This window comes from Macrobrachium rosenbergii, chromosome 12, assembly GCF_040412425.1.
Source record: "Macrobrachium rosenbergii isolate ZJJX-2024 chromosome 12, ASM4041242v1, whole genome shotgun sequence".
In the NCBI taxonomy this organism is placed as follows: domain Eukaryota; kingdom Metazoa; phylum Arthropoda; class Malacostraca; order Decapoda; family Palaemonidae; genus Macrobrachium; species Macrobrachium rosenbergii.
In genome coordinates, this window is record NC_089752.1 from 66,586,713 (window position 1) to 66,609,336 (window position 22,624).

General features: G+C 41.3%; 1 protein-coding gene across 3 annotated transcripts in view; it reads left to right on the forward strand.

Annotated features, from left to right (window-relative positions):
* Psn (presenilin) overlaps nucleotides 1-22,624 on the forward strand; it is a 262,797-nt gene that overhangs the window by 181,664 nt on the left and 58,509 nt on the right. For all 3 annotated transcript variants that reach the window (XM_067112302.1, XM_067112301.1, XM_067112303.1), the window contains exons 5-6: nucleotides 14,957-15,024; nucleotides 15,276-15,496. In XM_067112302.1, coding sequence (XP_066968403.1) covers nucleotides 14,957-15,024; nucleotides 15,276-15,496 — 289 coding nt within the window. The remainder of the gene's footprint in view (nucleotides 1-14,956; nucleotides 15,025-15,275; nucleotides 15,497-22,624) is intronic.

The following is a 22,624-nucleotide window of genomic DNA, read 5'->3' on the forward strand; positions in this document are numbered from 1 at the left end:
TGGCTGATTCTTTGTTGGCTGATGCTGCTCCCCTGTGCAGCAAAGCACTCCTCAGTTGGAACCTCTTCAGGAAACAGTTGAACTACCCCCTGCTGTCGTAATAACCTGATTATTACAGTATTATTATTATTAAAATAGTTTAACCAGAGCACTGAGCTGATTAATGGGTCTCATATTTGTTTTAAAAATAAATATAGGTATGCAAAAAGGTATATGCTTCCTCACTGAACACACGAACACATTAAATACATTTGCTGTATAGTAAACCCCCGTATTTGAGGGGATACGTACCAGACCCCTGTGAATAGTTAACACCCCCTCAAAAAATGCTTGTAACTGCTGTACCTGTCTTGAAAGTTCAAATACCAAATGTATACTTAAAGTATCATCCTAAATCAAATATTCCTTAAATTATTATCCTATTACTGTATCAATCTTTGAAATGATTTTATTAATATTTCAAAGTCATCTTAAACATTTTACCCCTAAAAATATATATGTAGCCAATAACAGAGAGAGAGAGAGAGAGAGAGAGAGAGAGAGATATGAATGGAGTTGCATGGTTAAACAATTAAGAATGTCAATAGAGTAAACCCCCATATTCACGTTCTCACGATTCGCAGACTCACCTATTTGTGGATTTTTCTATGGAACATATATTCACATTATTTACAGAAAATTCTCCCATTCGCAGTATTTTTCACTGAGAAATATTCACTAAGTGTATTTTCGGATCATTTTCATGATTAAATGCACTTCTTGCAATAAAACTATTAAAATACTCAGGTATAAGCATTTTTAGAGGGTTTTTCTTGTGTATGAACTATCAAAATAGGCAGTTTTAAGTGTTTTTAGAGGGGTTTTATGTATTCGCAGATTTTAGCTATTTGCGAGGGGGTGTGGTATGCATCCCCTGCGAACACGGGGTTTACTGTAATACAGTATATATTATGTATATCTTTCTATCAACCACTCTCCCTTTCTATCTATCTATCTATCTATCTATCTGTTGAAACTTCGACAAGAGAGATGGTACTTTTCTGCAAGTTATGGTATAGTTTTATGTATTCTCTTTAAATTTACGTGAAGTGGAAATGTGTATTATGTAGAAGAAGGATATTATGTTTTGTTGTGTATATATTTAGTAATGAAAAGCATTGTCTTAGCTGTTTTGTGTTTTTAATTATAAGTATGCATGTAATAGTGCTTAACTACCAGTATCGGTGGTTACTCAAAGGTTTGGTGTTGGTCAAAGACGGCCATGAAGTCAGTCTCTTCACGGCCTTGAGACAGTGCAGTTTGAGCTCATAAGGACTCAAGAATGCAGCCATAATTGTAGGTGCCTACAAATCCACTTAAGTATTCCTATTCATCTTAAAGTACATTTAAGGAAAACTTCCTTCAGGAGATATGCATATCTAAATGTAAGGAGAATTTCTTGAGGTGTGCTTTGGATGAGGGTCTTGAAATAGAGATTGTGCTCATGCCAGTCTGACTACTGTACTGTGTTTCAAGCTAGGAACCTTGAATGCGTCAACAGTAAGTTAACATCGTTTGTTCAGTTCATATACACAATGCAATGTGTTGATATAATCACAATTTGAACTATCATAAGAATGAAGTAACCTGGGTGTCGTAGTATAAGACTTAGGCTTTGATTAGGCCAGTGCGTTTCGAATCGTTTAGGCTATGCGATAACACTGATGGTTTGAAATGCTCTACTTGTTCTGAGTGAGTCGGAATACTATCTCTTACCTTTGACGAGAGAGAGAGAGAGAGAGAGAGAGAGAGAGAGAGAGAGAGAGAGAGAGAGCATTGAATGGGCAACATCATATATTAGACCACCAAGAGGGCAACACTCTACCCTTGTGGTCAATATGTCAAGATATTTGACATATTTGACAGGTTGCACCCTCCCCCCTCTCTTGTAGAGACTGGGAAAAAGATGAGGGAAAAAATTTATTTAGCTAAAATCTTACTAATTCACAAAATCTTACTAATTCACTATATTTTCTTTAATGAACTGATAATTAGCTGTTTACACTAATATTAATATATGAAAATTAGTAAATCATTTATTTACCATACAAAACAAATAAACATACTACATATTACATATGCACAAAAATTCTCTTATCTTAGTAAGAGAGAGAGAGAGGGGGAGAGTATCCTGGAACTCAAGGCAGCCTTCCTGGCTCTCCAAGGGTTTCAGGATTGAGTGGTGGGACACTCAGTGGTGTTGATGAGTGACAACACCACAACAGTGGCATATGTCAACAAGCAGGGAGGCCTAGTGTCTCTTCCGCTACAGCTGTTGACAGAGCAAGTGCAGGAGTGGGCAGTAGCACACTCAGTAGAGCTATCAGCCAGATTCCATTCCAAGCAAGAGGAACGTAGTGGCAGGCAAGCTCAGTTGCCAGGGTCAGGTGATAGGGACAGAATGGTCCCTTCACACAGACATCATGGAAAGGCTGTTCAACATTTGGGGGTCTACCATCCATTGACCTGTTTGCCACTTGGCACGACAGGAAACTTCAAATGTTTTTTTTTTCCATCGTACCAGACCCATGGGCCGCAGCAGAGGATGCCTTCCAACACCCATGGGACAACCTGGACACATACTCATTCCCTCGTGTTTTGTCTGATTCACAAAGTGATCAACAGTGCAGTGATCACCCTGAATATCGGAATGACCTTGGTGGCTCCCAAATGGCCACGTGCTGCATGGTATCGGGACCTGCTAGCTCTACTTTCCGAGGCACTGAGAGTGTTTCCCCCCTGGCACAACCTTCTGTCTCAGCCACACTTAGAATGGTACCACCAGTCAGTGGAGTCTCTTTCACTTTATGGCTGGAGACTATCCAGCATCTCTTGCGAGCAAGAGGGTTTTCTTGCCACACAGCGACAGAGATGTCTGGATACCTTCGTCAATCCTTTGCAGTGGTATACCAGGGAAAATGGGCCATCTTCCATGGTTGGTGTCATAAACAAGGTCTCTCTCCAGTCAGAGCTAGTATTCAGCAGGTAGTGAACTTGTTTTTCTTCGTCAAGAGAAGTTTCTTTCCATCTCAGCTGTAAAGGGCCATAGGGCCGTTTGGGCCTAGTCTTATGCCTGAAGAGCATGGACATCTACTCGCTGGAGATTTCCCTGCTGATGAAAAGCTTCGAAAGGTCTTGTCCTCCCAGGGAACTCAAGCCCCCTGAGTGGAATGTGACTCTTGTTCTGAGGAGCCTGACTAGTGCACCGCACGAGCCTCTGCAAGAATCGTCAGACAGGGATCTGCCTTTCAACCATTTTCTTGCTTGCCCTGGCATTGGCAAAGGGAGTAGGCGAACTTCACGGATTTTCTTTGATGTCAAACACTAGAGGGGACGGGGATTGGTTATGCTCGATTTCATCCCGGTTTTTTGTAGGAAAGACTCAGAATCCATTGGTCCCTGATGCCAGGTTTGAGTCTTTACAATCCCCTCCCCAGAGGATTTTGCTAATGTTCGAGACAAGATGCTACTCTGTCCTATTAGAGTGCTGCGGTACCTCCTCAAGAGAACTCGACGTCTCCAGCGAGTGTCGATGACTCTTAGTTAGTACTGGCTCGACCAAGAAAGGGGTGTCCAAGAACACCGTCTCTCTCTGGCCCTGTGAGGTGATCAAACGGGCACACACTGCATTAGGCATGGAGGACACCGGTACATTGTGAACGAGAGCCCATGAGGTCAGGGGCATTGCTCTGTCCCTCTCATTCAGGAAGAATCTGTTGAATCCTCAGGTACTGAAGGCAGGGGTGTGGTTGTGCCAGACCACCTTCACCTCCTTCTACCTTTTGGATGTTGCCCACAAGTCCTTGGACACTTTTTCCTTGGGCCCTGTGGTGGCTGCTCAGCGTAGCTCACCAAACTCCTCTAAGAGGACAGGTAGCATCTCACCTAAGGTGCTCGGTTGTGAAAGAGAGATTGCATGTATGAGTGACTGGCCTCCTTCCCTTTTTCTTTCCTCAACCTTTCTCTCCTGCGGGCAGAGGGTAGGTCAGCGAGCCTTGGCATGCTGGAACTGGCGTTGATGCAGGTGAGTTTCACATCGAGTATCCATTCTATTATGTGAGTATTTAGATGTATAGGAGCAAGTCCTGCCCTCTCTCTAGCAAGGGGAAAGAGGGCCTGACAATAAATCAAACCCGTTGCTTATACATTGCTTTATTGTCTCTGACTTTCAAGATTCAGCCACAGTTCTCATACTCCGTTCAACATGTCAGAGCCATGATCCTCTTCCTTGATCTGCTTGACCAGGAAGAAGACCCAGGTGAGGCAAACTACCATTCATTTCAGAAGCTTACTCAGATTCCTCCCACCAAGAAGTAAGTCTTCCTTATGTAAAGACTGTTGGTGTCGAAACTTCGACAAGAGAGATTGTACTTTTCCGCAAGTTGTGGTATAGTTTCAAGTATTCTTTAAATTTACGTAAAGTGGAAATGCGTATTATGTAGAAGAAGGATATGTTTCGTTGTTTGTATTTAGTAGTGAAAAATGTTGTCTTAGTTGTTTCCTGTTTGATTGTAAGTATACTTGTAGTATTGCTTAACTACTGGATCGGTTGTTGCACAGTAGTTAGTCGAAGGTTTGGTTTCAGTCAAAGATGGCCATGAAGGCAATCGCTTCATAGCTGTAACATAGTGTGGATCTAGCTAGTAGGAGGACTCAAGAATGCAGCCATAATTGTCGGTGTCTACAAATCCATTTAAGTATTCCTATTCCTTTTAAAGTGCATTTAGGGAAACCTTCTTTTGAAGATATGCATATCGAAATATAAGGAGAATTTCTTGAGGTGTACTTTAGATGAGGGTAGTGAAATAGAGACTGTGCTTACGCCAGTCTAACAGTACATTGAGCTAGGAACAATTGAATACGCCAATAGTAAGTTCATATCGTTAGTTTAGTTAAGGGTATCGGCGAGGTCGGGGATTAATTTTGAGTGATGGTGTTCAAACTTCCACAGGTGTTACCTCTAGTTTGACCGAAGATACATACAAAATTTCAGGTGAATTGGATGGAAACTTTTTTTTTAATGAATATTTATCTTTTAAACATATCACTTTTTTTGTGTTTTTTTAAGGTACATCTCCTTCTTTATTTATCATTCAATTTAAAAACAAAAGTAATATCAGAAAGTTTAGTTCCTTTCAAATAAAACGGCAAACTCAAAAATCTAATATGTGATGTATGCTATTTTAAAAAAAATATTTTAAAAAGTGCAATAAAAAATATCATAAAATTATATATTAAATCTTAGTAAAAACAATTTTTTTAGAGAAAAAAGAAAAATAAATTTGCCGATGTGTTCTCTCACTATCTTTGTTCAAATTGCTTTTTAGATTTTTAAAATCCATTCATAAATAAGGGAGTTTTTGGAATTTGAATGTAGAAAAAGTAAGTTTTGAGAAAAATACAGTTAAAGTTTTGCTAACCATTTATTTTGCTTTTAGAGGCATATAAAGTTTCTTGGAAAAGCCTACATGGCACTTGTTCCCCTCTCTTTTATAAGAGATATATTATTCCCTCTAAAAAAAACATTTATCACTTCAAGAAAATAGTTTATATTAGTTTTGGGGATAATCATAGAATGCCACTCGACTCTTGTGCTGCCAGGTTTTTAGGAGGCTAATGAGACCCTCCTTCATATCCTCCTTTTGATGTTCTTTGCTTCTTTTGCTTTCTTGATTGCATAGCAGACATTCATTTCCTGGTCTTCTCTTTCATCTGAAGGCCTTTCAGGCTTTCTCCTGTCGTTTTTCTCATTATAAGCAGCAATGAACTTGCTGCATAGCCGATATCATGTTCCAGTCTTTATGACCGTGCTATCACTCAATTTATTGAGTCCTTCAAGCTCACTCCCAAACATAACTTTGTTTTTTGTTGTTACATATTTCGAAACATATTGTGTATCTTTTTCAAGGCCATAAGACGAAAGACAATCCTCTTCCGAACGTGGTTTATGCATTCTTCCTTGAGCACTGGATATGGAGTGCCATAAGGACCAGTGCCCTCATTCAAACTGCATACTCCTTTATATGCTGTCGAATCCCCTTCACCAACAAATACTTTTTATATGAATTTCCTGTCTAGTGATCTTTGCCACAATGCAAGAGCACCAGCAGCTTCCATATCTCCAGAAGCTACGTCAGGGACAGCAATTACATCTTGAAAATGCTCATTCTCTTCCTCCTCCCCCTCCTCATCATCAGATAATTTCAAAACAAAGTTGTCGGTGCCATCATCATCATCATCTTGATATATTTTTGCAAGGGAATAATAGATTTCACTCGGAGCGGGCTTCGTAATAGGGAGTACTTGACATCTCCTCAGCACACGTGGTTGGTGGCAACTTGTGAGAAGTCACAACATTAGCCCTGTCTAAACTTTTAGCTTCAAGATAAGTTTTGATATTGCGAGAGCTTGCTTCCCTTCGCTTACTAAACTTCTTTTTTAGCATGTTGGTAATATATATAATACACAATTGACATCCAAAACTCCAAGGAAGCCTTGCAATGGATTGAAAATAACAAATACATGATTATATCAAAGATATATAAGAATTCTCTCTCGGGACAACTGGCTTGCATTATTCAGTCCTGGGAAGAGTTGCCATCTCTATCAGGAAACCATACTGTACGGCATACGAAAGAATACGCAATGAAAAGAAATACAAATACCTGAAGAATGAATGCAAAATGAAATAGTAAAACCACCCCTAACCAGACCTTTAATTCTCTACTTGGGTGTGGCCTTTAAATTGGCCTTTAAACCGTTTAAAAGGCTTCATATCGATATTATCTTACATGTGGCAATGGCAGGGACCCAGATCTGTGGAAATATGACGATAACTAATTTTCACGAATTTGAGCCAATATCACCAAAATCGCAGGCCGCCGATACCCTTAATACACAACGCAATGAATTAATATAATCACAATTTAAACTACAGTAACATAAGAGTGAAGTAACCTGGGTGTCGTAGCATAAGACTTAGGCTACGATTTGGGTCAGTATGTTTCAGATTGTTTAGGCTGTACGACAACACTGACGATTTGAAATGCTATACTTATCCTGAATGAGTTGGAATAGATGGTTTGTATATTGTATAGAAACAAATGAAATATTTTTAAAGTAATTTGTGTTTCCTAACCATAAAAAGCTGAGGTCTCTACAGCTTTATGCTCACCTCATGCCATCCCTCATTCTGATAACTGGGCCGAAAGGCAAAGTGAATGCGTACCAGCCATATGGGCAGATCTCCCACCCTGCGCTTGGTAGGTAAATATCTGACCACCTTGTTTAAAAGTTAAAACAGCCGTTCCAGCTGTGCTGAAGTATATTCCTTATGTAAAGACCTCAGGTTTGTATAATTAGGAAAAACACAATTTTATACATGAACTTACCTGTTGTTTACATATAGCTGTAATTCTCGATCTCGACAGAAAATTCAAAACTGGCGGTCCCGCTAATATATGGTCAGGTGATACGACTACCCGCCCTCTACTGGGTACCTGGATCCATTTCCATCAACAACTAATCATATTTTCTCTGTCGGGGCCGGCGACTAGTCGTCTGCTCCTCTTCAGGAAATTCATCAGTGCTTTTCGATATTTCTTTGGTGAAGTACCCACTTTTGTTGATGGTTCTGGCTTGTTTTTTGGCTTTGGTTGAGATTTTTTCTAGTTATGTCTGATTCAGGATCTCAAATTAGATATTGCGGGGGGGGTTGTAAAACTCGAATGTCTCGGTTTAACATAGACCCTCACTCTTCTTGCTCTAACTGTAGAGGGAAATTGTGCACGAATCTGGATAGATGTGATGAATGTTCGTCTTTGTCTGTGCTTGATTGGCAAAAGTTGGCTAAATATCAGGCAAAATTAAGTAAAGATAGGGCACGTAAGGCTTCGGCCAGAAGTTCCTCCCAGAGTAGGAGTAGTATTGCCTCTTGTTCTGTTCCTGTTACCCCTCCTGTTCCTATTCCTGCCCCGGAACCTGTTGTTTCCGAACCCACTACCGTGTCAGACCTTCGGGCAGAATTTGATGGTAAGATTTCGGCTCTTTTTAGCTGCGATAGAGAGAAGATTGGCCAGGATGTAAGTGCGATGTCTAGACATCGAAGTGTTGCGAGTGATAGTGTTGTGGAGGAGGTGACTGTTCGTCCCCCTCGCGCTCCTAGGTCTAGGCCTCTGTCCGGCTCCCAGGGCTCAGGGAGAAGACATGCCGAAAGCCGAAGGGAGGCGAGTGGGGTCTGCTCACGAGCAGTTGCTCCCTCTAACAGTCCTGTTGCGTCCCAGGCTGTTGCAGCTCGCCATAGTAAAAGCGATGCGGAAGTGTCTTCTTGTGCTTCTGTTTCGTCGAGGAGGAGTTGGAAGCAGTCAGAGTCTAGTAGGCGCTGAAGAGATGCAGAGCTTCCTCTCCAAGTCAAGTTCCTATCAAGAAACTTTCGCACGTTCTCCTCTTCCGTCTTGTAGCTTTTGGGATAGCCCAGAGATCTCTTCTTCTTCAGGCAGTCCGGATGTACGTTCTACGGATCGTAGCGGCGCCGGATCCTCCTGTTAGCATGCAAGTAGCGGCTTCCTTCCCGTTGGATCCCAAGTCGGCTTTTATGCCTCCGGTTCCTGCCCCCTTCGCAAGAGGACAAATTGGACAAGATTTTGAGACTTTTCGAAGGTTTTAAAGCACCAGCACTTCAGGATCCTTCTGCAACTGAGGCTCCGGTCTCTGCTCCCGCTCACGCACCTGGCGCCGCTTCCGCTCGCGCGCCTGGCTCCGCTTCCGATCGCACTCCTGGCGCCACTTCCGCCCGCACCGGCCGCACTCACGACGCTACTTTGGCGCTTGGCGCCTCTCCACAACACGTTTCCAAGGCGCACAATGTTTGCGCTTCTGGCACTACCGTGGTTTTTGGCGCCTCTTTGGCTCTCGGATCTTCTAAGGCTCCTGACTCCTCTCAAGCTCATGTTTCGGATACGCTTGATGCGGGTCGGGCACTTGGCGCCTCGGTGACGTTCGGCGACACTCAAGAGGATAACGCAAGTTTGGCTCCCGGAGACGTTTCTATCCGCGGTGCTCCAACTGCTTCAGAGATTCTCTCCCCAGTTTCCGATGTTTGAAGTAGATGATGTTCCGTCTGCTCCTACGTCCAACTTTAAGCATCTCTTACAACTTTTTGAAGAACATTTTCAGAAGACTTTGCTCCAGCTTCCCCTTCGTCTCCAACTACGCAGTTTGCCAAGGATTTTAAACCTCCTTCCTCTAGATTTCTGAAGCTGGTCCTGTCTGTTTTGAAAAGAGCTCTCCAAGGCAAGAAGGATGGTTGAGCAAGAAAAGATCTCAGGGTAAAACATCTTTCTGTTTTCCCCCTCTCAACTGTCTTTTAAGTCTCGTTAGTGGTATGAGACTGGGAAGTCTTTCCCTTGGGAGACTGCCTCCTCTCAAGGGGATTTCTCCAGCCTTGTGGATTCTGCCCGTCGCTCAGCTTTTTCTTCGTCCAAAGTCGGCTTCGTCTTCGGAAATTGACCATCTGGTGAAGAGTTCCTGTAGGATCTTGGAGATCTTTTCTTTTATTGACTGGTCTATAGGAGCCTTGAGCAGGAAAGTGAAAGTCTGTGATCTTCCCCCCAAGACTGCTACGGATCTTGATGCTATTTTGGCCTGCCTGGACAAGGCCATCACGGACGGAACGTCAGAAATTGCCTCAGTGACTGCTACTGGCATTTTGAAGAAGAGAGCACATTGGATTTCGTTTGTCGCGAGAGGAGTCTCCAGGAACCAGAAATCTGCTCTTCTTTTTGCTCCTTTGTTTAAGGAATCCCTTTTTCCCGCCACGTTAGTTAGGGAAATTTCGGAGGCTCTCTCGCGGAAGTCTACTCAAGACCTACTGGCTCACTCTTGAAAAGACCCAGGTTTTCGACTTCTCCAGTAGTACCCAAGTCTTCTTTCCCTGTATCCTCTAGGCCTTCTCGGGTACTCCTTCTCGGCCCTTTTTCCGTGCTAGAGGAAGAGGAAAATTCTCTTCTCATCCCCAGAAAGCTAGGGGTACCAACCGATGAGTTCAAGGTCCTTCATGCGACGGGTCGGAGCCAGACTAAAGTCGTTCTGGCAAGTTTGGGAGGCCAAGGGAGCAGAACCCTGGGTGATCAACGTTCTGAGAGAAGGCTACACCATTCCCTTCTCAGAGAGTCCTCCTTTAAAGTCTTCGCCAGTAGACTTCAATGTATCATCCAGGGACTCAGAGAAACTTGTGGTGTTGAGGAGGAAGTTACTTCCCTCCTTCAAAAGGGAGCCATAGAAGCAGTCCTCGAACCTTCATCTCCGGGGTTCTACAACCGTCTGTTTCTGGTTCCAAAATCGTCAGGAGGATGGAGACCAGTCCTCGGCGTAAGCGCCCTGAACAAATTTGTGCTTCAAACACCATTCAAGATGGAAACCACACAGTCGGTTATCAATTCCCTGAAGGAAGGAGACTGGATGGTGTCCCTCGATCTCAGGACGCATACTTTCATGTACCTATCCATCCGAGATCAAGGAAATTCCCTACGGTTTTGTGTTCAGAGGCAGGACTTTTCAACTCAGGGCTCTTTGCTTCGGCCTATCAACAGCCCCACAAGTTTTCACAAGGACGGTGGCTCCAATTGCGAAATGGCTTCACTTAGAGGGAATTCACATTTCCCTTTACCTCGACGACTGGCTGATCCGGTCTCCGTCAAAAGGCCAATGCATGAAGGACCTACAAAGGACCCTTTCTCTTACCGACAAATTGGGACTCATAGTAAATCTTCCAAAGTCACAACTCTCTCCATCTCAAGACTTGACTTATTTGGGAGTTCGGATGAACTCAGTTCTTTCAGGTTTTCCGACGTCACAAAGGATCAAGAAATGCCTGCTGAAAGTGAGATACCTGATGGCAGCCAAGACTTGTTCTGCCAAGGAATGGATGAGCCTTTTAGGCACCCTCTCATCGCTAGAGATGTTCGTCAGTCTGAGGAGGCTACACATGAGACCTCTTCAGTTCTTCCTACAGCAGACCTGGAACAGGAAGAAAGACACGGATTCGTTTGTTTTCCTCTATCCACTCGAGTAAAGCAAGACCTGTCATGGTGGAGCGACAGGAGCAAACTAGATCGAGGTTTGTCGCTGAGACAGAGGAACCCAGACCTGATGTTGTTCTCCGACGCTTCAGACGAGGGTTGGGGAGCAACATTGGGGATCTTCAAGTGTCAGGCAATTGGTCTTCATCCCAACGGGACTGGCACATAAATGCGAAAGAGTTGAAGGCAATACATCTAGCCTTGGAACATTTCGTGCTTCTGGTGGAAAACAAAAAGATAGTAGTGCGCTCGGACAACTCCACAGCTCTGGCGTGCGTGAAGAAACAAGGAGGCACTCACTCCTTCTCTCTGTTCGAGATCGCAAAAGACCTGCTTTTGTGGCGGCAACCAAGAACATAGAGCTAGTAACTCGCTTCATCTCGGAGCTCTCAACGTAAGAGCGGATATCCTCAGCAGGTCACTCCAGGTCATTCGACGGAATGGACCCTCCACCAGAAAGTTTGCCAAGGCCTGTGGAAGGTTTGGGAACTCCCATGCTAGACCTGTTTGCAAGGGAGGGAAACCGCAGACTAGCTCTCTTTTGCTCTCCTGTTCCAGACCCAGAAGCATTAGCGGTGGATGCCATGCTCCTGGACTGGTCGGGTCTCTTCCTTTATGCATTCCCTCCCTTCAGGATGCTGGGAGAAGTCCTGAAAAAGTTTCGAGCACACAAAGGTGTGTCAATGATCCTAATAGCTCCATGGTGGCCAGGAAGATCATGGTTTCCAGAGCTACTGGAGAAAGTAGTGGATTGGCCAAGGAGGTTGCCATTCAGACCAGACCTTCTGTGCCAGTTGCACAGCAGAAAGTTCCACAGGAACCCGTCATATCTAAATCTGACAGGGTTCAGACTCTCGAGCGACTCTACAGGAGGAGAGGCTTCTCTAGAAGAGTGGCGCAGGCAATGGCTAGATCAACCAGGCCCTCGTCTACAAAGGTCTATCAAGCAAAGTGGAAGCGCTTCAGGGAGTGGTGCTCTGAGTCTGGAGTGTCTTCCACTTCTACGACTCTAAGCCAGGTGGCGGATTTTCTTTTGTTTCTGCACAAGGAGAAGAAATTGGCTGTCAGCACGATTAAGGGGTATAGGAGTATGCTGGCGGCAGTTTTCAGGAATAGAGGTATAGACCTTTCCTCGGACAAAGATATTGCAGAACTCCTTAAATCCTTTGCTACCACTAAAGGCAAATCTCTTCGTGTACGCATTGGAATTTGGATGTGGTGCTAAAGTGGCTTACTTCCAAATCTTTTGAGCCTTTGAGTTCCTGCTCCGTTAGGAATCTAACTAAGAAAACTATCTTTCTCTTGGCACTGGCCTCGGCAAAGAGAGTAAGTGAGATTCATGCTCTGGACAAAAGAGTTGGTTTTTGTGCAGATAAGGCTGTAGTTTCCTTCACCTTGGGTTTCCTAGCTAAAACTTGAAAACCCTAGTATTCCGTGGCCAAGGGAATTTCCCATTGCTAGCCTATCCTCCTTGGGTGGAAGGGAACGGAGAGACTTCTCTGTCGGTCAGAGCATTGAAATTCTATCTGGACAGGACCAGAAGTGTAAGAGGAACTCATGATTTTTATGGTGCTCAACTAAGAACCCCAAGAACCTCTATCTAAAAATGGGATTGCTTTCCTTTTGAAAGAACTGATACAGGAGGCACACAAGGAATTAAAGGGATGTGGATTTCCCCTTAGTTAAAGTGAGGCCTCATGAAATTAGGGCTATTACCTTCTTTAGCCTTCAAGAACATGGCTTTAAAGGACATTCTAAGTTCAACTTATTGGAGATGTTCGTCTGTTTTTGCCTCGCATTATCTGAGACAGATCCAAACCACATATGAAGACTGCAGTACGTTGGCCCCCTTTATTGCGTCTGACACGGTGATGGGCAGAAACCAGAGGCTCTAGATCCTCTCCTTAGTTTCCTTGGGTGCAGAAGTTTCTTTTTGGTCGACTACTAGAGCCTTAGAGGTTAGATTGCCTAGTAGGTCTAATTTTAATAGGTTGGTGTGAGTTTTTTATGGTTGGGTGATATGATGGTGGATGCTTTGAGTACTGCCCCCTGAGCAGGGGAATTATATGCTTTGGTTGATTGTGTCGAAGACGGCTGGGTCAACAGACGTTTCTCCATATAGCAACCTGCGACTGAGCTACTAGGCCCCGCAGTTGCACTAAGGATAGCAGGTTACAGAGGCAGTAACCGAGAAAACAGCTTTCTTAGCAGGTAAGGATCCAAAGTAAAGACGTTTTTTTCTTAGCCTGATGATCTCAGGTTTTTTTCCATTTAACACTTACAGCTGTCCATGCCCACCGCCTCAATGTGGCAATCAGCTATATGTAAACAACAGGTAAGTTCATGTATAAAAATGACATTTTTATAATAAAATAAGATTTTATATCATACTTACCTGTTGTTTTATATAAAACATTCCCACCCGCCTCCCGCAAGGGACAAGGGGACATAGAAAATATGATTAGTTGTTGATGGAAATGGATCCAGGTACCCCGGTAGAGGGCGGGGTAGTCGTATCACCTGACCATATATTAACGGGACCGCCAGTTTTGAATTTTCTGTCGAGATCGAGAATTACAGCTATATGTAAACAACAGGTAAGTATGATATAAAATCTTATTTTATTATAAAAATGTCATATTACTTTAAAAATTTTGATATTTTTAATTATATATGTTACCTTTAGCTGTACACTTCTCATAAATGGATAAAATAATGATTTGAATTAGGAAAAACTCATAGAAATGTTTAAAGTGCATTGTAGTTTCAGACACCCCCTTTGCCACTGTGTCACTTGGATGTAGCCACTTTCCTGATTTACACATATATGTGGCTGTTTCTTCAGTTTCTGCTTTTCTTAAGTTTCAGACATTGCTTTTGCCTGCACCAGAGTTTAGCAGCCAGCATGTTTGTTTATTCAATTGCATCTTCAACCTGCAGCTTAAATTTAGCTGTGAACTTCCAGGCCTTCATTGTCTCATTCATAGTGAAAATGGAAGGAACATTACATTTAATTGATTGAGGCTGAGGTCCAGTAGAAGATATAACAAGCTGACAACCATTATACAGCTTTTAATGATTGTAATATATGTTAAAGTAGTTACATAACACCAAGTTATCCACAGTTTTGGGGATGATAGCAAAATGTGGCTCCAAGCTTTTTTGAGATAATATTCACAGCTTCTTCATATTTTTAGATTTGGCAATTTTAAATACAGGTACAGAGAAATTTTGATAACCCTAGTTTCTACCAAAAATGGAACTTGCATGATGCATGGGTTGCACAGAGATTTTCATCTTTTTGAGACAAAATTTTAAGGGTTTCATGATAAGCAAAATTGAATGGTGCTAGAGTGTTTACGGTAGATATAAAAGTAGCACGACAGAGACCATTAGGAAATCCCAGAGTAAGAAGGCGTGAGTGGAGAAACCCATGTCATGGAAAACTTAATGTAATGCGGTTGATTTTTTTTTTTTTTAGAATTTTCAGAGAGGTGGCTCGTTTAGCAAAACTCTTGCAGATAAGAAGCATGTAGAGTATACAGTACAGTGTTTAAGTGTGCTTTATAAGTTAAAGAATTTTATTTTGACAGAGGGGTAGCTTTTCTTGACTTTGTGAGATCTTATTGATGTCATCTGCTAGTCATGATATTCTGTACAGAGAGCTATTGAATTTTTTATCTTTTGTTTCCTAAATATTTTGTGGTTTTTAACTGGCAAAATTTTTCCCTCAGGAATATGTTGATTTTACATGATTATTCTGTTTTTTGTGAATCTAATTCCCTTTATGTAGTATTTCATTATTTTATGTGATGACTTGTATTCCCGTTGGTTTCCAGATAATCCATGGATGGCTTCTTTTGTCTTCGCTGCTCTTACTCTTCATCTTTACCATTACATACATAATGTAAGTTACATTAGATAAGTGTAGTTTTTCATTGATGGTCATATTCTATGCTGCCTAGTAAATAAAAAAAAAATATTTGAGAAAACAGTTGATGGTTGTTTAAATGCACCTTAGGATTGCTAAGCTTTTCTAGTTTTTTGCCACTAAACCTTGATTAGGTTTACTATGGAGAAAATATGTTTCTCTAGTAACTAATTTAAGAAGTTAATGAGAAGCTATGCAAATTCTAAATCCGAATTTACCCACTTCAGGGAGTTATTAAGAGGCTACAACATAGGAATGGATTGGATCACCGTTTCAATCTGCGTGTGGAACTTTGGAGTGGTGGGAATGGTGTGCATCCACTGGCATGGACCCTTACGCCTCCAGCAAGCATACCTCATTTTCATTGCCTCATTAATGTCTCTGATGTTCATCAAGTATCTCCCAGAATACACTCTCTGGATGGTGTTAGCTGTTATCTCTGTTTGGGGTAAAATTTATTTTTCAGCGTTACGTATTTCACTCTTGTTATGTCTGTGCTTTTGCCATCTAATGAATAACTTTGACCTTTCACATTTTTTGATTGAAGTATATTTGCATTAGAAATCCAATTTTTTGTTTTATAGAGATAGGCTGCATCACAAAAATGTAGTTACAAAATCAACATTATAACATTATAAAAATGTTTAACTGTTGACCAAAGAAGTGTTAAACCTCTCAAGTCTGTCAAAAGAGTGCTACAGCAATGAGTGCCACTCTCTGGGAACTTCTCACCAATATGACCTACCACAAGCTCTACTTGCCTTTCCTTCTTACCTTCCGTTCCTATTTTCATATGTGGTAATTAGGATTATTTTTCTGGTGAGATTTGTTTGTTTTTTTGTTTTCTATGTCTCATTTACTGGGCATTATCCTTTCTACATTAATGTTGGCATTGCCTGCTTGTTTACAAGTGAATCATGTTCTTTTGTTCATTATCCTAATTTAACTTTTGGCTGCCCTTAGATACTAAGTGATTTATGTGTACCTTGCATTATATTAATAATTTAGTCTTTTTACAAAATTTTTTTAGAACATCCATATTTGATAGTGGCAATTTTTTGTCGTTCCTTATGTTATAATTGTGTGTGTGTGTGTGTGTGTGTGTGTACTATTTTCAGGAACAGGTAGAAGTATTGAGAATTCCAGTGATGTGACTAGTTGGAGGAGCCCTCCTGAAGTATCTTCTACTGAAAGAAGAGGGTAATGTTGAAGGAAACTTGAAAAACAGTAGTAGGTACTCTTTTAGGAGGCTTATCTTATTTCTGACTAGGCCAAACTTTACTCTTTAACTTTCATTTATTTATTGTTCTTAGCAACTTGACACTGTTGTTGCCTCAAGAGTCATTCAAAAAGTTCTTGGCCTGAGCCTGAAAGACCAGTAGCACTTTAACTAGAACATTGTTGTGTGACTCAGTGCAACAATCTCCTGTATGATTACACCCAGTAACTGAGGTATTTGCCTTTAGTACATTTTAGTAAAAGCTTTTGAAAGTCATAAGGTTCTAGCAAGATGTCACTTTTACAGAAACCACTCTGTGGAAAAGCTATGCCCCTCAAGGTAGTCAATGAAGAAATGTTTAGTGCTAGGTGAGGACTCCACTTTCTGCTCTGCTTTATTATTAAGAAGTGAGCTACTGAATTGAAGTGGGGCAGGAACAACACTGCAGAAAGCTAATTTCAACGAATTACAGACAAGTTGATGTCATTCATCTTAATGATTTAAATGAAATATGCCCTACAGATATTGTAGACCATAGGCATTAGTGGTAACTTCAGTGCACACTATTTTGACTGGCATTGTGGAATGAGCAAACTGTCTTCAAGATGTGTGTTAAATATGTTTACCAAGAGTGGTAACTTCCAGAATGCTTTTCACCCATTTTCATACTGATCCAGAGAATTGCTAATACAGAGTAGCTCAGTGTTTTTGTCAGGATTTCAAAATGTATCACAGTGCTACCTCGCTTTTTCGCCCTTCATTTTGTCGCGGATTTTTGTGGAACACATCTTTCACTTTTCTGTGGGAACTTTCCCCAATTCACGGATTTCATCTGTGGACCGTATCTCTAAAATGATCACGAATTCGCTTTTTTCATAGAGCAACACTGTTTATTCACTACTTACTGTATTTTTTCATATTGTGTTCGTGACTAAATACTGATTTTTATGATAAAAATGATTTACAGTATACTTCTTATGGTTTACAGTGAAATGGTTAGGCTCATTCCAGGTTGGGCCCCAAACTGAGCATAACAATTTAGATTTTTTATTTGACTCTCTCTCTCTCTCTCTCTCTCTCTCTCTCTCTCTCTCTCTCTCTCTCTCTCTCTCTCTCTCTCTCTCTCTCTCTCTCTCTCAGTGAATGTAAGATGTTTTTGAAATGATATTACTGTAAAGTGTTTTTGGATGATAGAGCATATTGTACAATATTTAAAATACAGTATTTGCTAATTATTGTCATTTTATTTTTCAGCCTACTTTTACTGGAAAAGAAAATGAAAATAATTAGCAAATATTTTAAATATTGTACGATGTGCTGTATTATCCAAAAACACTGTACAGCAATATAATTTCAAATAAATCTTACATTATCCTTAAAGAGAGAGAGAGAGAGAGAGAGAGAGAGAGAGAGAGAGAGAGTGAGAATGTATACCTCTTATGCTCAGTCTGGGGCTGAACCTAGAATGAGCTTAATACTAGATACAGTACATTATTAGTATATTATATGTACTGTACACTGTAAATTATTTTTATCAAAAATCTGTATTTAGTCACCAACACAGCATGATAGTTTTAATTGTTTTTACCAGTCAAGATCCAGATTCCTTTACTGTACTTTGTGTTCCAGTCCTCCTATGACATTTCCACTACCAATCCTTCTCTCTTGTAACTCCATAAATACATTGTTGTGTCCCTCTATCAGGAATAATTTTAAGTGAGTTACACTGTTGAGCTTTCATATTTGCCTTGCTTTCCCTTGTAAGTGTAGGTATCCTATTTCTTTATGGGTTTTGGCATTCTAGTGTTGTGGATAATTTTTAAGGTGGTTTGCCCTTATTGCAGTAAATTTCATGTGGGAGGGAATTTTGCTCTTTGTTTGTGTGCATCTGTTCACTTATATCTAATTTATTTTTTGTGTTGCAATCCTTGTTTTGTGTATTAGTTACCAGTTTACTTTACATCCTTTGTTTGAAGTTATCAAGTGATTTTCCATTTTTAAAGTAAAATTTGTGAATTTTTTTGTAATCTTAGCATCTCGGTAGGGTGTGTTTTGATGTAGTGTTCATGTGTTGAACTTTATTTTTTTGCACAAGTTGTGTTTACTAAGAGTTGTTTGCCAGTTATCATGCCCCAGTACATGTGCAAAGGGTTGCCTGTCAAGGCATGTAACACTTCTGTCTTCCCATGATAAGGGATCCTATCTCCTGTGTCTATCCTGTTGGGGGTTCAGTTTTTGCCTCAGCAGAGGTGCTGTATACATGCGAGAGTTGGTAAGTTGGTCACTTTCCTTGTTTATCGAGATGTTTTACAAGTATTGTACTTATCTAAGCTGTCAGGGTTGCTTCATTGGACTCTTTGACCTTTGGGTGGGTGGTTTTGTCTCTCGACTTCAGTGAAGGGTTTGATCTTTTTCAAATGGTGCTATGGTGGCCCTTGTGCTTTATCCACCTGTAATCTTCTTCTTTCGATCTTATTAATCCTACAGTATAGCAGTGTCTGCCACTTGAGTCAACTTTCTCCATCTATTTGTATTCCTTGCATCTTCCTCCCCCAGTCCCACCTCACCACATCCATCCACTTGATCCACTGATGCCCCACACTCCTCCTTCCCATCACTGGCATGTTCTTAGCTCTCTTGATTAGTTCCATCTCCTCTCTTCTTATTACATGACCATAGTATCTCAGATGAGCTTCTCTAGCCTTCTCCTTTATGTTACATATACCACACATTCTTCTTATATCTTGACTCTCCCTCCTTTCCAGTAGTGATATTCCAGCAATCCATCTCACCATCCTCATCTCGGTTCTTTCCAACAGTTCCCCCTCTTTCCTCTTGATTGCCCGAGTTTCTGCCCCATATAATAGTACGGGCCTTAATGGCATTTTCTTGTCCAAAACAACTCCAGTTACTTCACTCCATTTTTGCCATGCTTCTTTCACTCTCTCTCTTGCAGCTTTCTCAGTACCTCCCTTCTCTGCTATTATTGATCCCAAGTAGTTAAACTTATCGTTTTGTTTTAGCACGGTACTGTCTTCCACTTGAATGTTTACTTCTTCATGTCCTTCTTTACTACTAATCATTAGCTCTGTCTTTCCAATGTTCACTTTCAATGCTTTCTTTTCTAGGGCTCCTTTCCATGCTAAAAACCTTTCTTGCAGTTCTTCTGTGTCTGCTATAATAACTAAATCATCAGCAAACATCAGTTCCCACTGTTGTTCATTGTTCCTTAATTCTGATGTCAATGTGTCTATAATGACGAGGAACAAGAATGGACTCGGAGTTGATCCCTGATGGAGGCCAACCTCCTCAAGGAATGCCTCAGTCTCCATATTTTATCTGTACACTGGTTCTTGCCCCCTCATACATCATCTTCACTAACCTTACCAACTTCTCTGGTACTCCTCTCTTTCTCAAACACCAATAAACTACTCTTCATTGTACTCTGTCATATGCCTTTTCAAGATCCACAAAACACATGTAAATTTCCTGCTTCCTTCTAAATATTTCTCTTGGACTTGTCTTACTATAAAAATATCATCCACTGTGCTCTTTCCTTTCATAAACCCAAACTGCTGCTCATGTATATCTATCGCCTCTCTCAACCTCCCTTCTACTATTCTTTCTAGTATCTTGGATACATGCTCCAAAAGGTTTATTCCTCTGTAGTTCCCACAGTTTAACATGTCTCCTTTTTGTTTATACATTTTAATCACCCAACTATCGCTCCAGCCCCTTTGCATTTCCTCTACATCCCAGTTCTTTTCCAATAGTGAGTGCACCCACTCTTTACCTAGGTTTCCCAATGCCTTAATCATTTCTATTGTTACCTGTGACTTTCCTGCAGCTTTATTTACTTTCCTTTCTTTATAGCATTCTCAACTTCACTCTCTCTGATGTTTGTTATTGGTCCTTCTACTGGAGGAACACTTTCCAGTTCTTCACACTCATTCTCAGTGTTTAATAGTTGTGAAAAATATTCTTTCCATCTTCTCTTGACTGCTTCTTCCTCAATTAAAATATTTCCATCTTCATCTTTGATAATTCCTACCTCTCTTACATCCTGCCTGTGTTTTCTTCTCGCTTCTGCAATTCTGTAGATTATCTTTTCTCCCTCCGTTGTTCCCATCTTCTCATACCACTTTCTCATGGCTTCTCCCTTTGCAATTGCTACCTTTCTCTTTGTTTCCCTCTTTGTCCGTCTATACTCCTCTCTTGTTTGGTAGTTATCTTCTTCCCACCCTTTTCTGGCTACACTCTTTTCCTTCACAGCTGTTTGAACCTCTTGATTCCACCACCATGTTTCTCTTTCCTGTTGCTGCTTACCACTTATCCTCCCACACACCTCTGCTGCTGCTGGAACCACAGTCCCTTTCATAGCATCCCATATCTCTTCAGGCGATTCTGACATTCCATTTACACATCTCTCTTCTCTGGCTCTTTCCACTTGACTTCTGAACTCTCTTGCCTTCTTCCTGTTCAGCTTCCAAATTTTGCTCCTCCTATTCCTGGCTGGAGCTTTTCTTTTCCTTATTGCTTTCAACCTAAAATTTACCACTACCAGTTTATGTTAGCTACAACAGATTCATTTGGAATAACCTTACAATCCATAATGATTTTCTTGTCTTCCTTCCTAACCAAAACATAAGCAATTTGTGTTTCATTTTGTTCACTTTTGCATGTTACCAGATGACTTCTCCTTTTCTCAAACTGTGTATTCATGACTACCAGATTCATAGCTTCTACTAATTCCAACAATTTATCACCTTCCTGATTTCTTCTTCCAAAACCTCTTCCTCCATGTATTCCTTCAAAGCCATCAGAACTCTCACCTACATGGGCATTCATGCCCCCAGATAACACCAATAGTTCACTTCTGGGAACTCTTTCTGTATATTCTTCTAATTTCCCTCTGAATTCCTCCTCCTCTTCACTACACCCTTGTTAAGGGGTGTATGTCAAGATGATGTGCCATACTCTCTTATCTTTCACAGACTTTGAAGCCCACAAGCCTGTCACTTATACACTGGACCTCAGTGACATTCTCTCGCAGATCTGGATGGAGAATAATTTCTACCCCATTTCTCCTTGTATCTTCATCTGTGTAGTAAACTTTATATCTTTCTCCAAGCTTTCTTGCAGTTTTCCTCTTCCATTTGGTATCTTGCATACATAGAATCATAATTTTCCTTCTCTGCATGACATCTACCAACTCTCATCCTTTTCCTGTGAGGCTACCAACATTCCAATTTCCAATTCTCATCTTTCCCTTCTTTTTCCAATCCTTTCTCCTCACTAACTTCTTTAGTCGCAGTCATGACTTATGCAGTACCCTTTGCATACTGCAGCGCGTCGCTTACGGCGTACACCCTAGCCCTATTGCATTCCATCATTGACTCGAGAATCATTATTTAGTTTTTGCCACTGTTTTCACACTCGGTTGGCTAGACCAGGCAGCAGCTCTCCCCAGTTATCCGGGCTTGAGACCGGCAGCAAGTTGGACTGGCTTGTCCCCCCGACTGGCTGGTTTTTTATCTACCTGTAATGACGTGTCAATTCTGTGAGTAGGAAGCACAAATGCTTTGTGGATTCCTCTGATCTTATGGTTTACTTGTCTGTGGAAACTTGTCACTATTGAAAGTCCCAAAGCTTATGAATGACTCATTAACTCAGGGAAAGGATATCTCCTGTTGCTCCCATACTCATAGAGTTTGCTCCGACTACACACCAGTTGTCAGTACCATCTGTTGTCATGTTGCTGGCCTTTGTCCAGTGAATTGTATGAGGCTGTGGGTATTTTCTGTGCTGCCTATGGGCAGCACTCTATGACTTTTTAGAATGGCACATAAAAGTGTGAATGGAAACATTTGAAGGCTCCAACAAGTCACTTCCCAATGTGACTGCTTTATTATAGTCTAACCCCTTCTGTAAGGACCTGTTGGAGGATTCTGTTGTAACTCAACTCAATGAGCAGGCACCCCAACAAAATTGTAGTGTACACTCTTCTGGAAAAGGGGAATTCAGGAAACAAAAAACCCAAAATTTCCCTTTATCCAATCCAAAAAAGTTTTACTTTGATCAAAAATCATATGAGCCTTCAGTCACCTCCAAAAGTTTTCCTCAAAAACAGGTAGGTGGTCAGAAGGGACAACCCCTACAAAGGGGACAACAACCACATCAGCAAGGACATCCTTTTCACAAGGTCCAAAAATTGTCTTATAAAAGAAAAGGAAAAGCAACGCCCAGAATGCCTATCAAGGGCAAAGGTAGAGGAAGAGGGGGATACCAATAGGAATTGTTTGGTTGGGGTTGGCTTCAAAGACACCACAGGGAAAGAAAGTCTTCCCCTTGGGGACA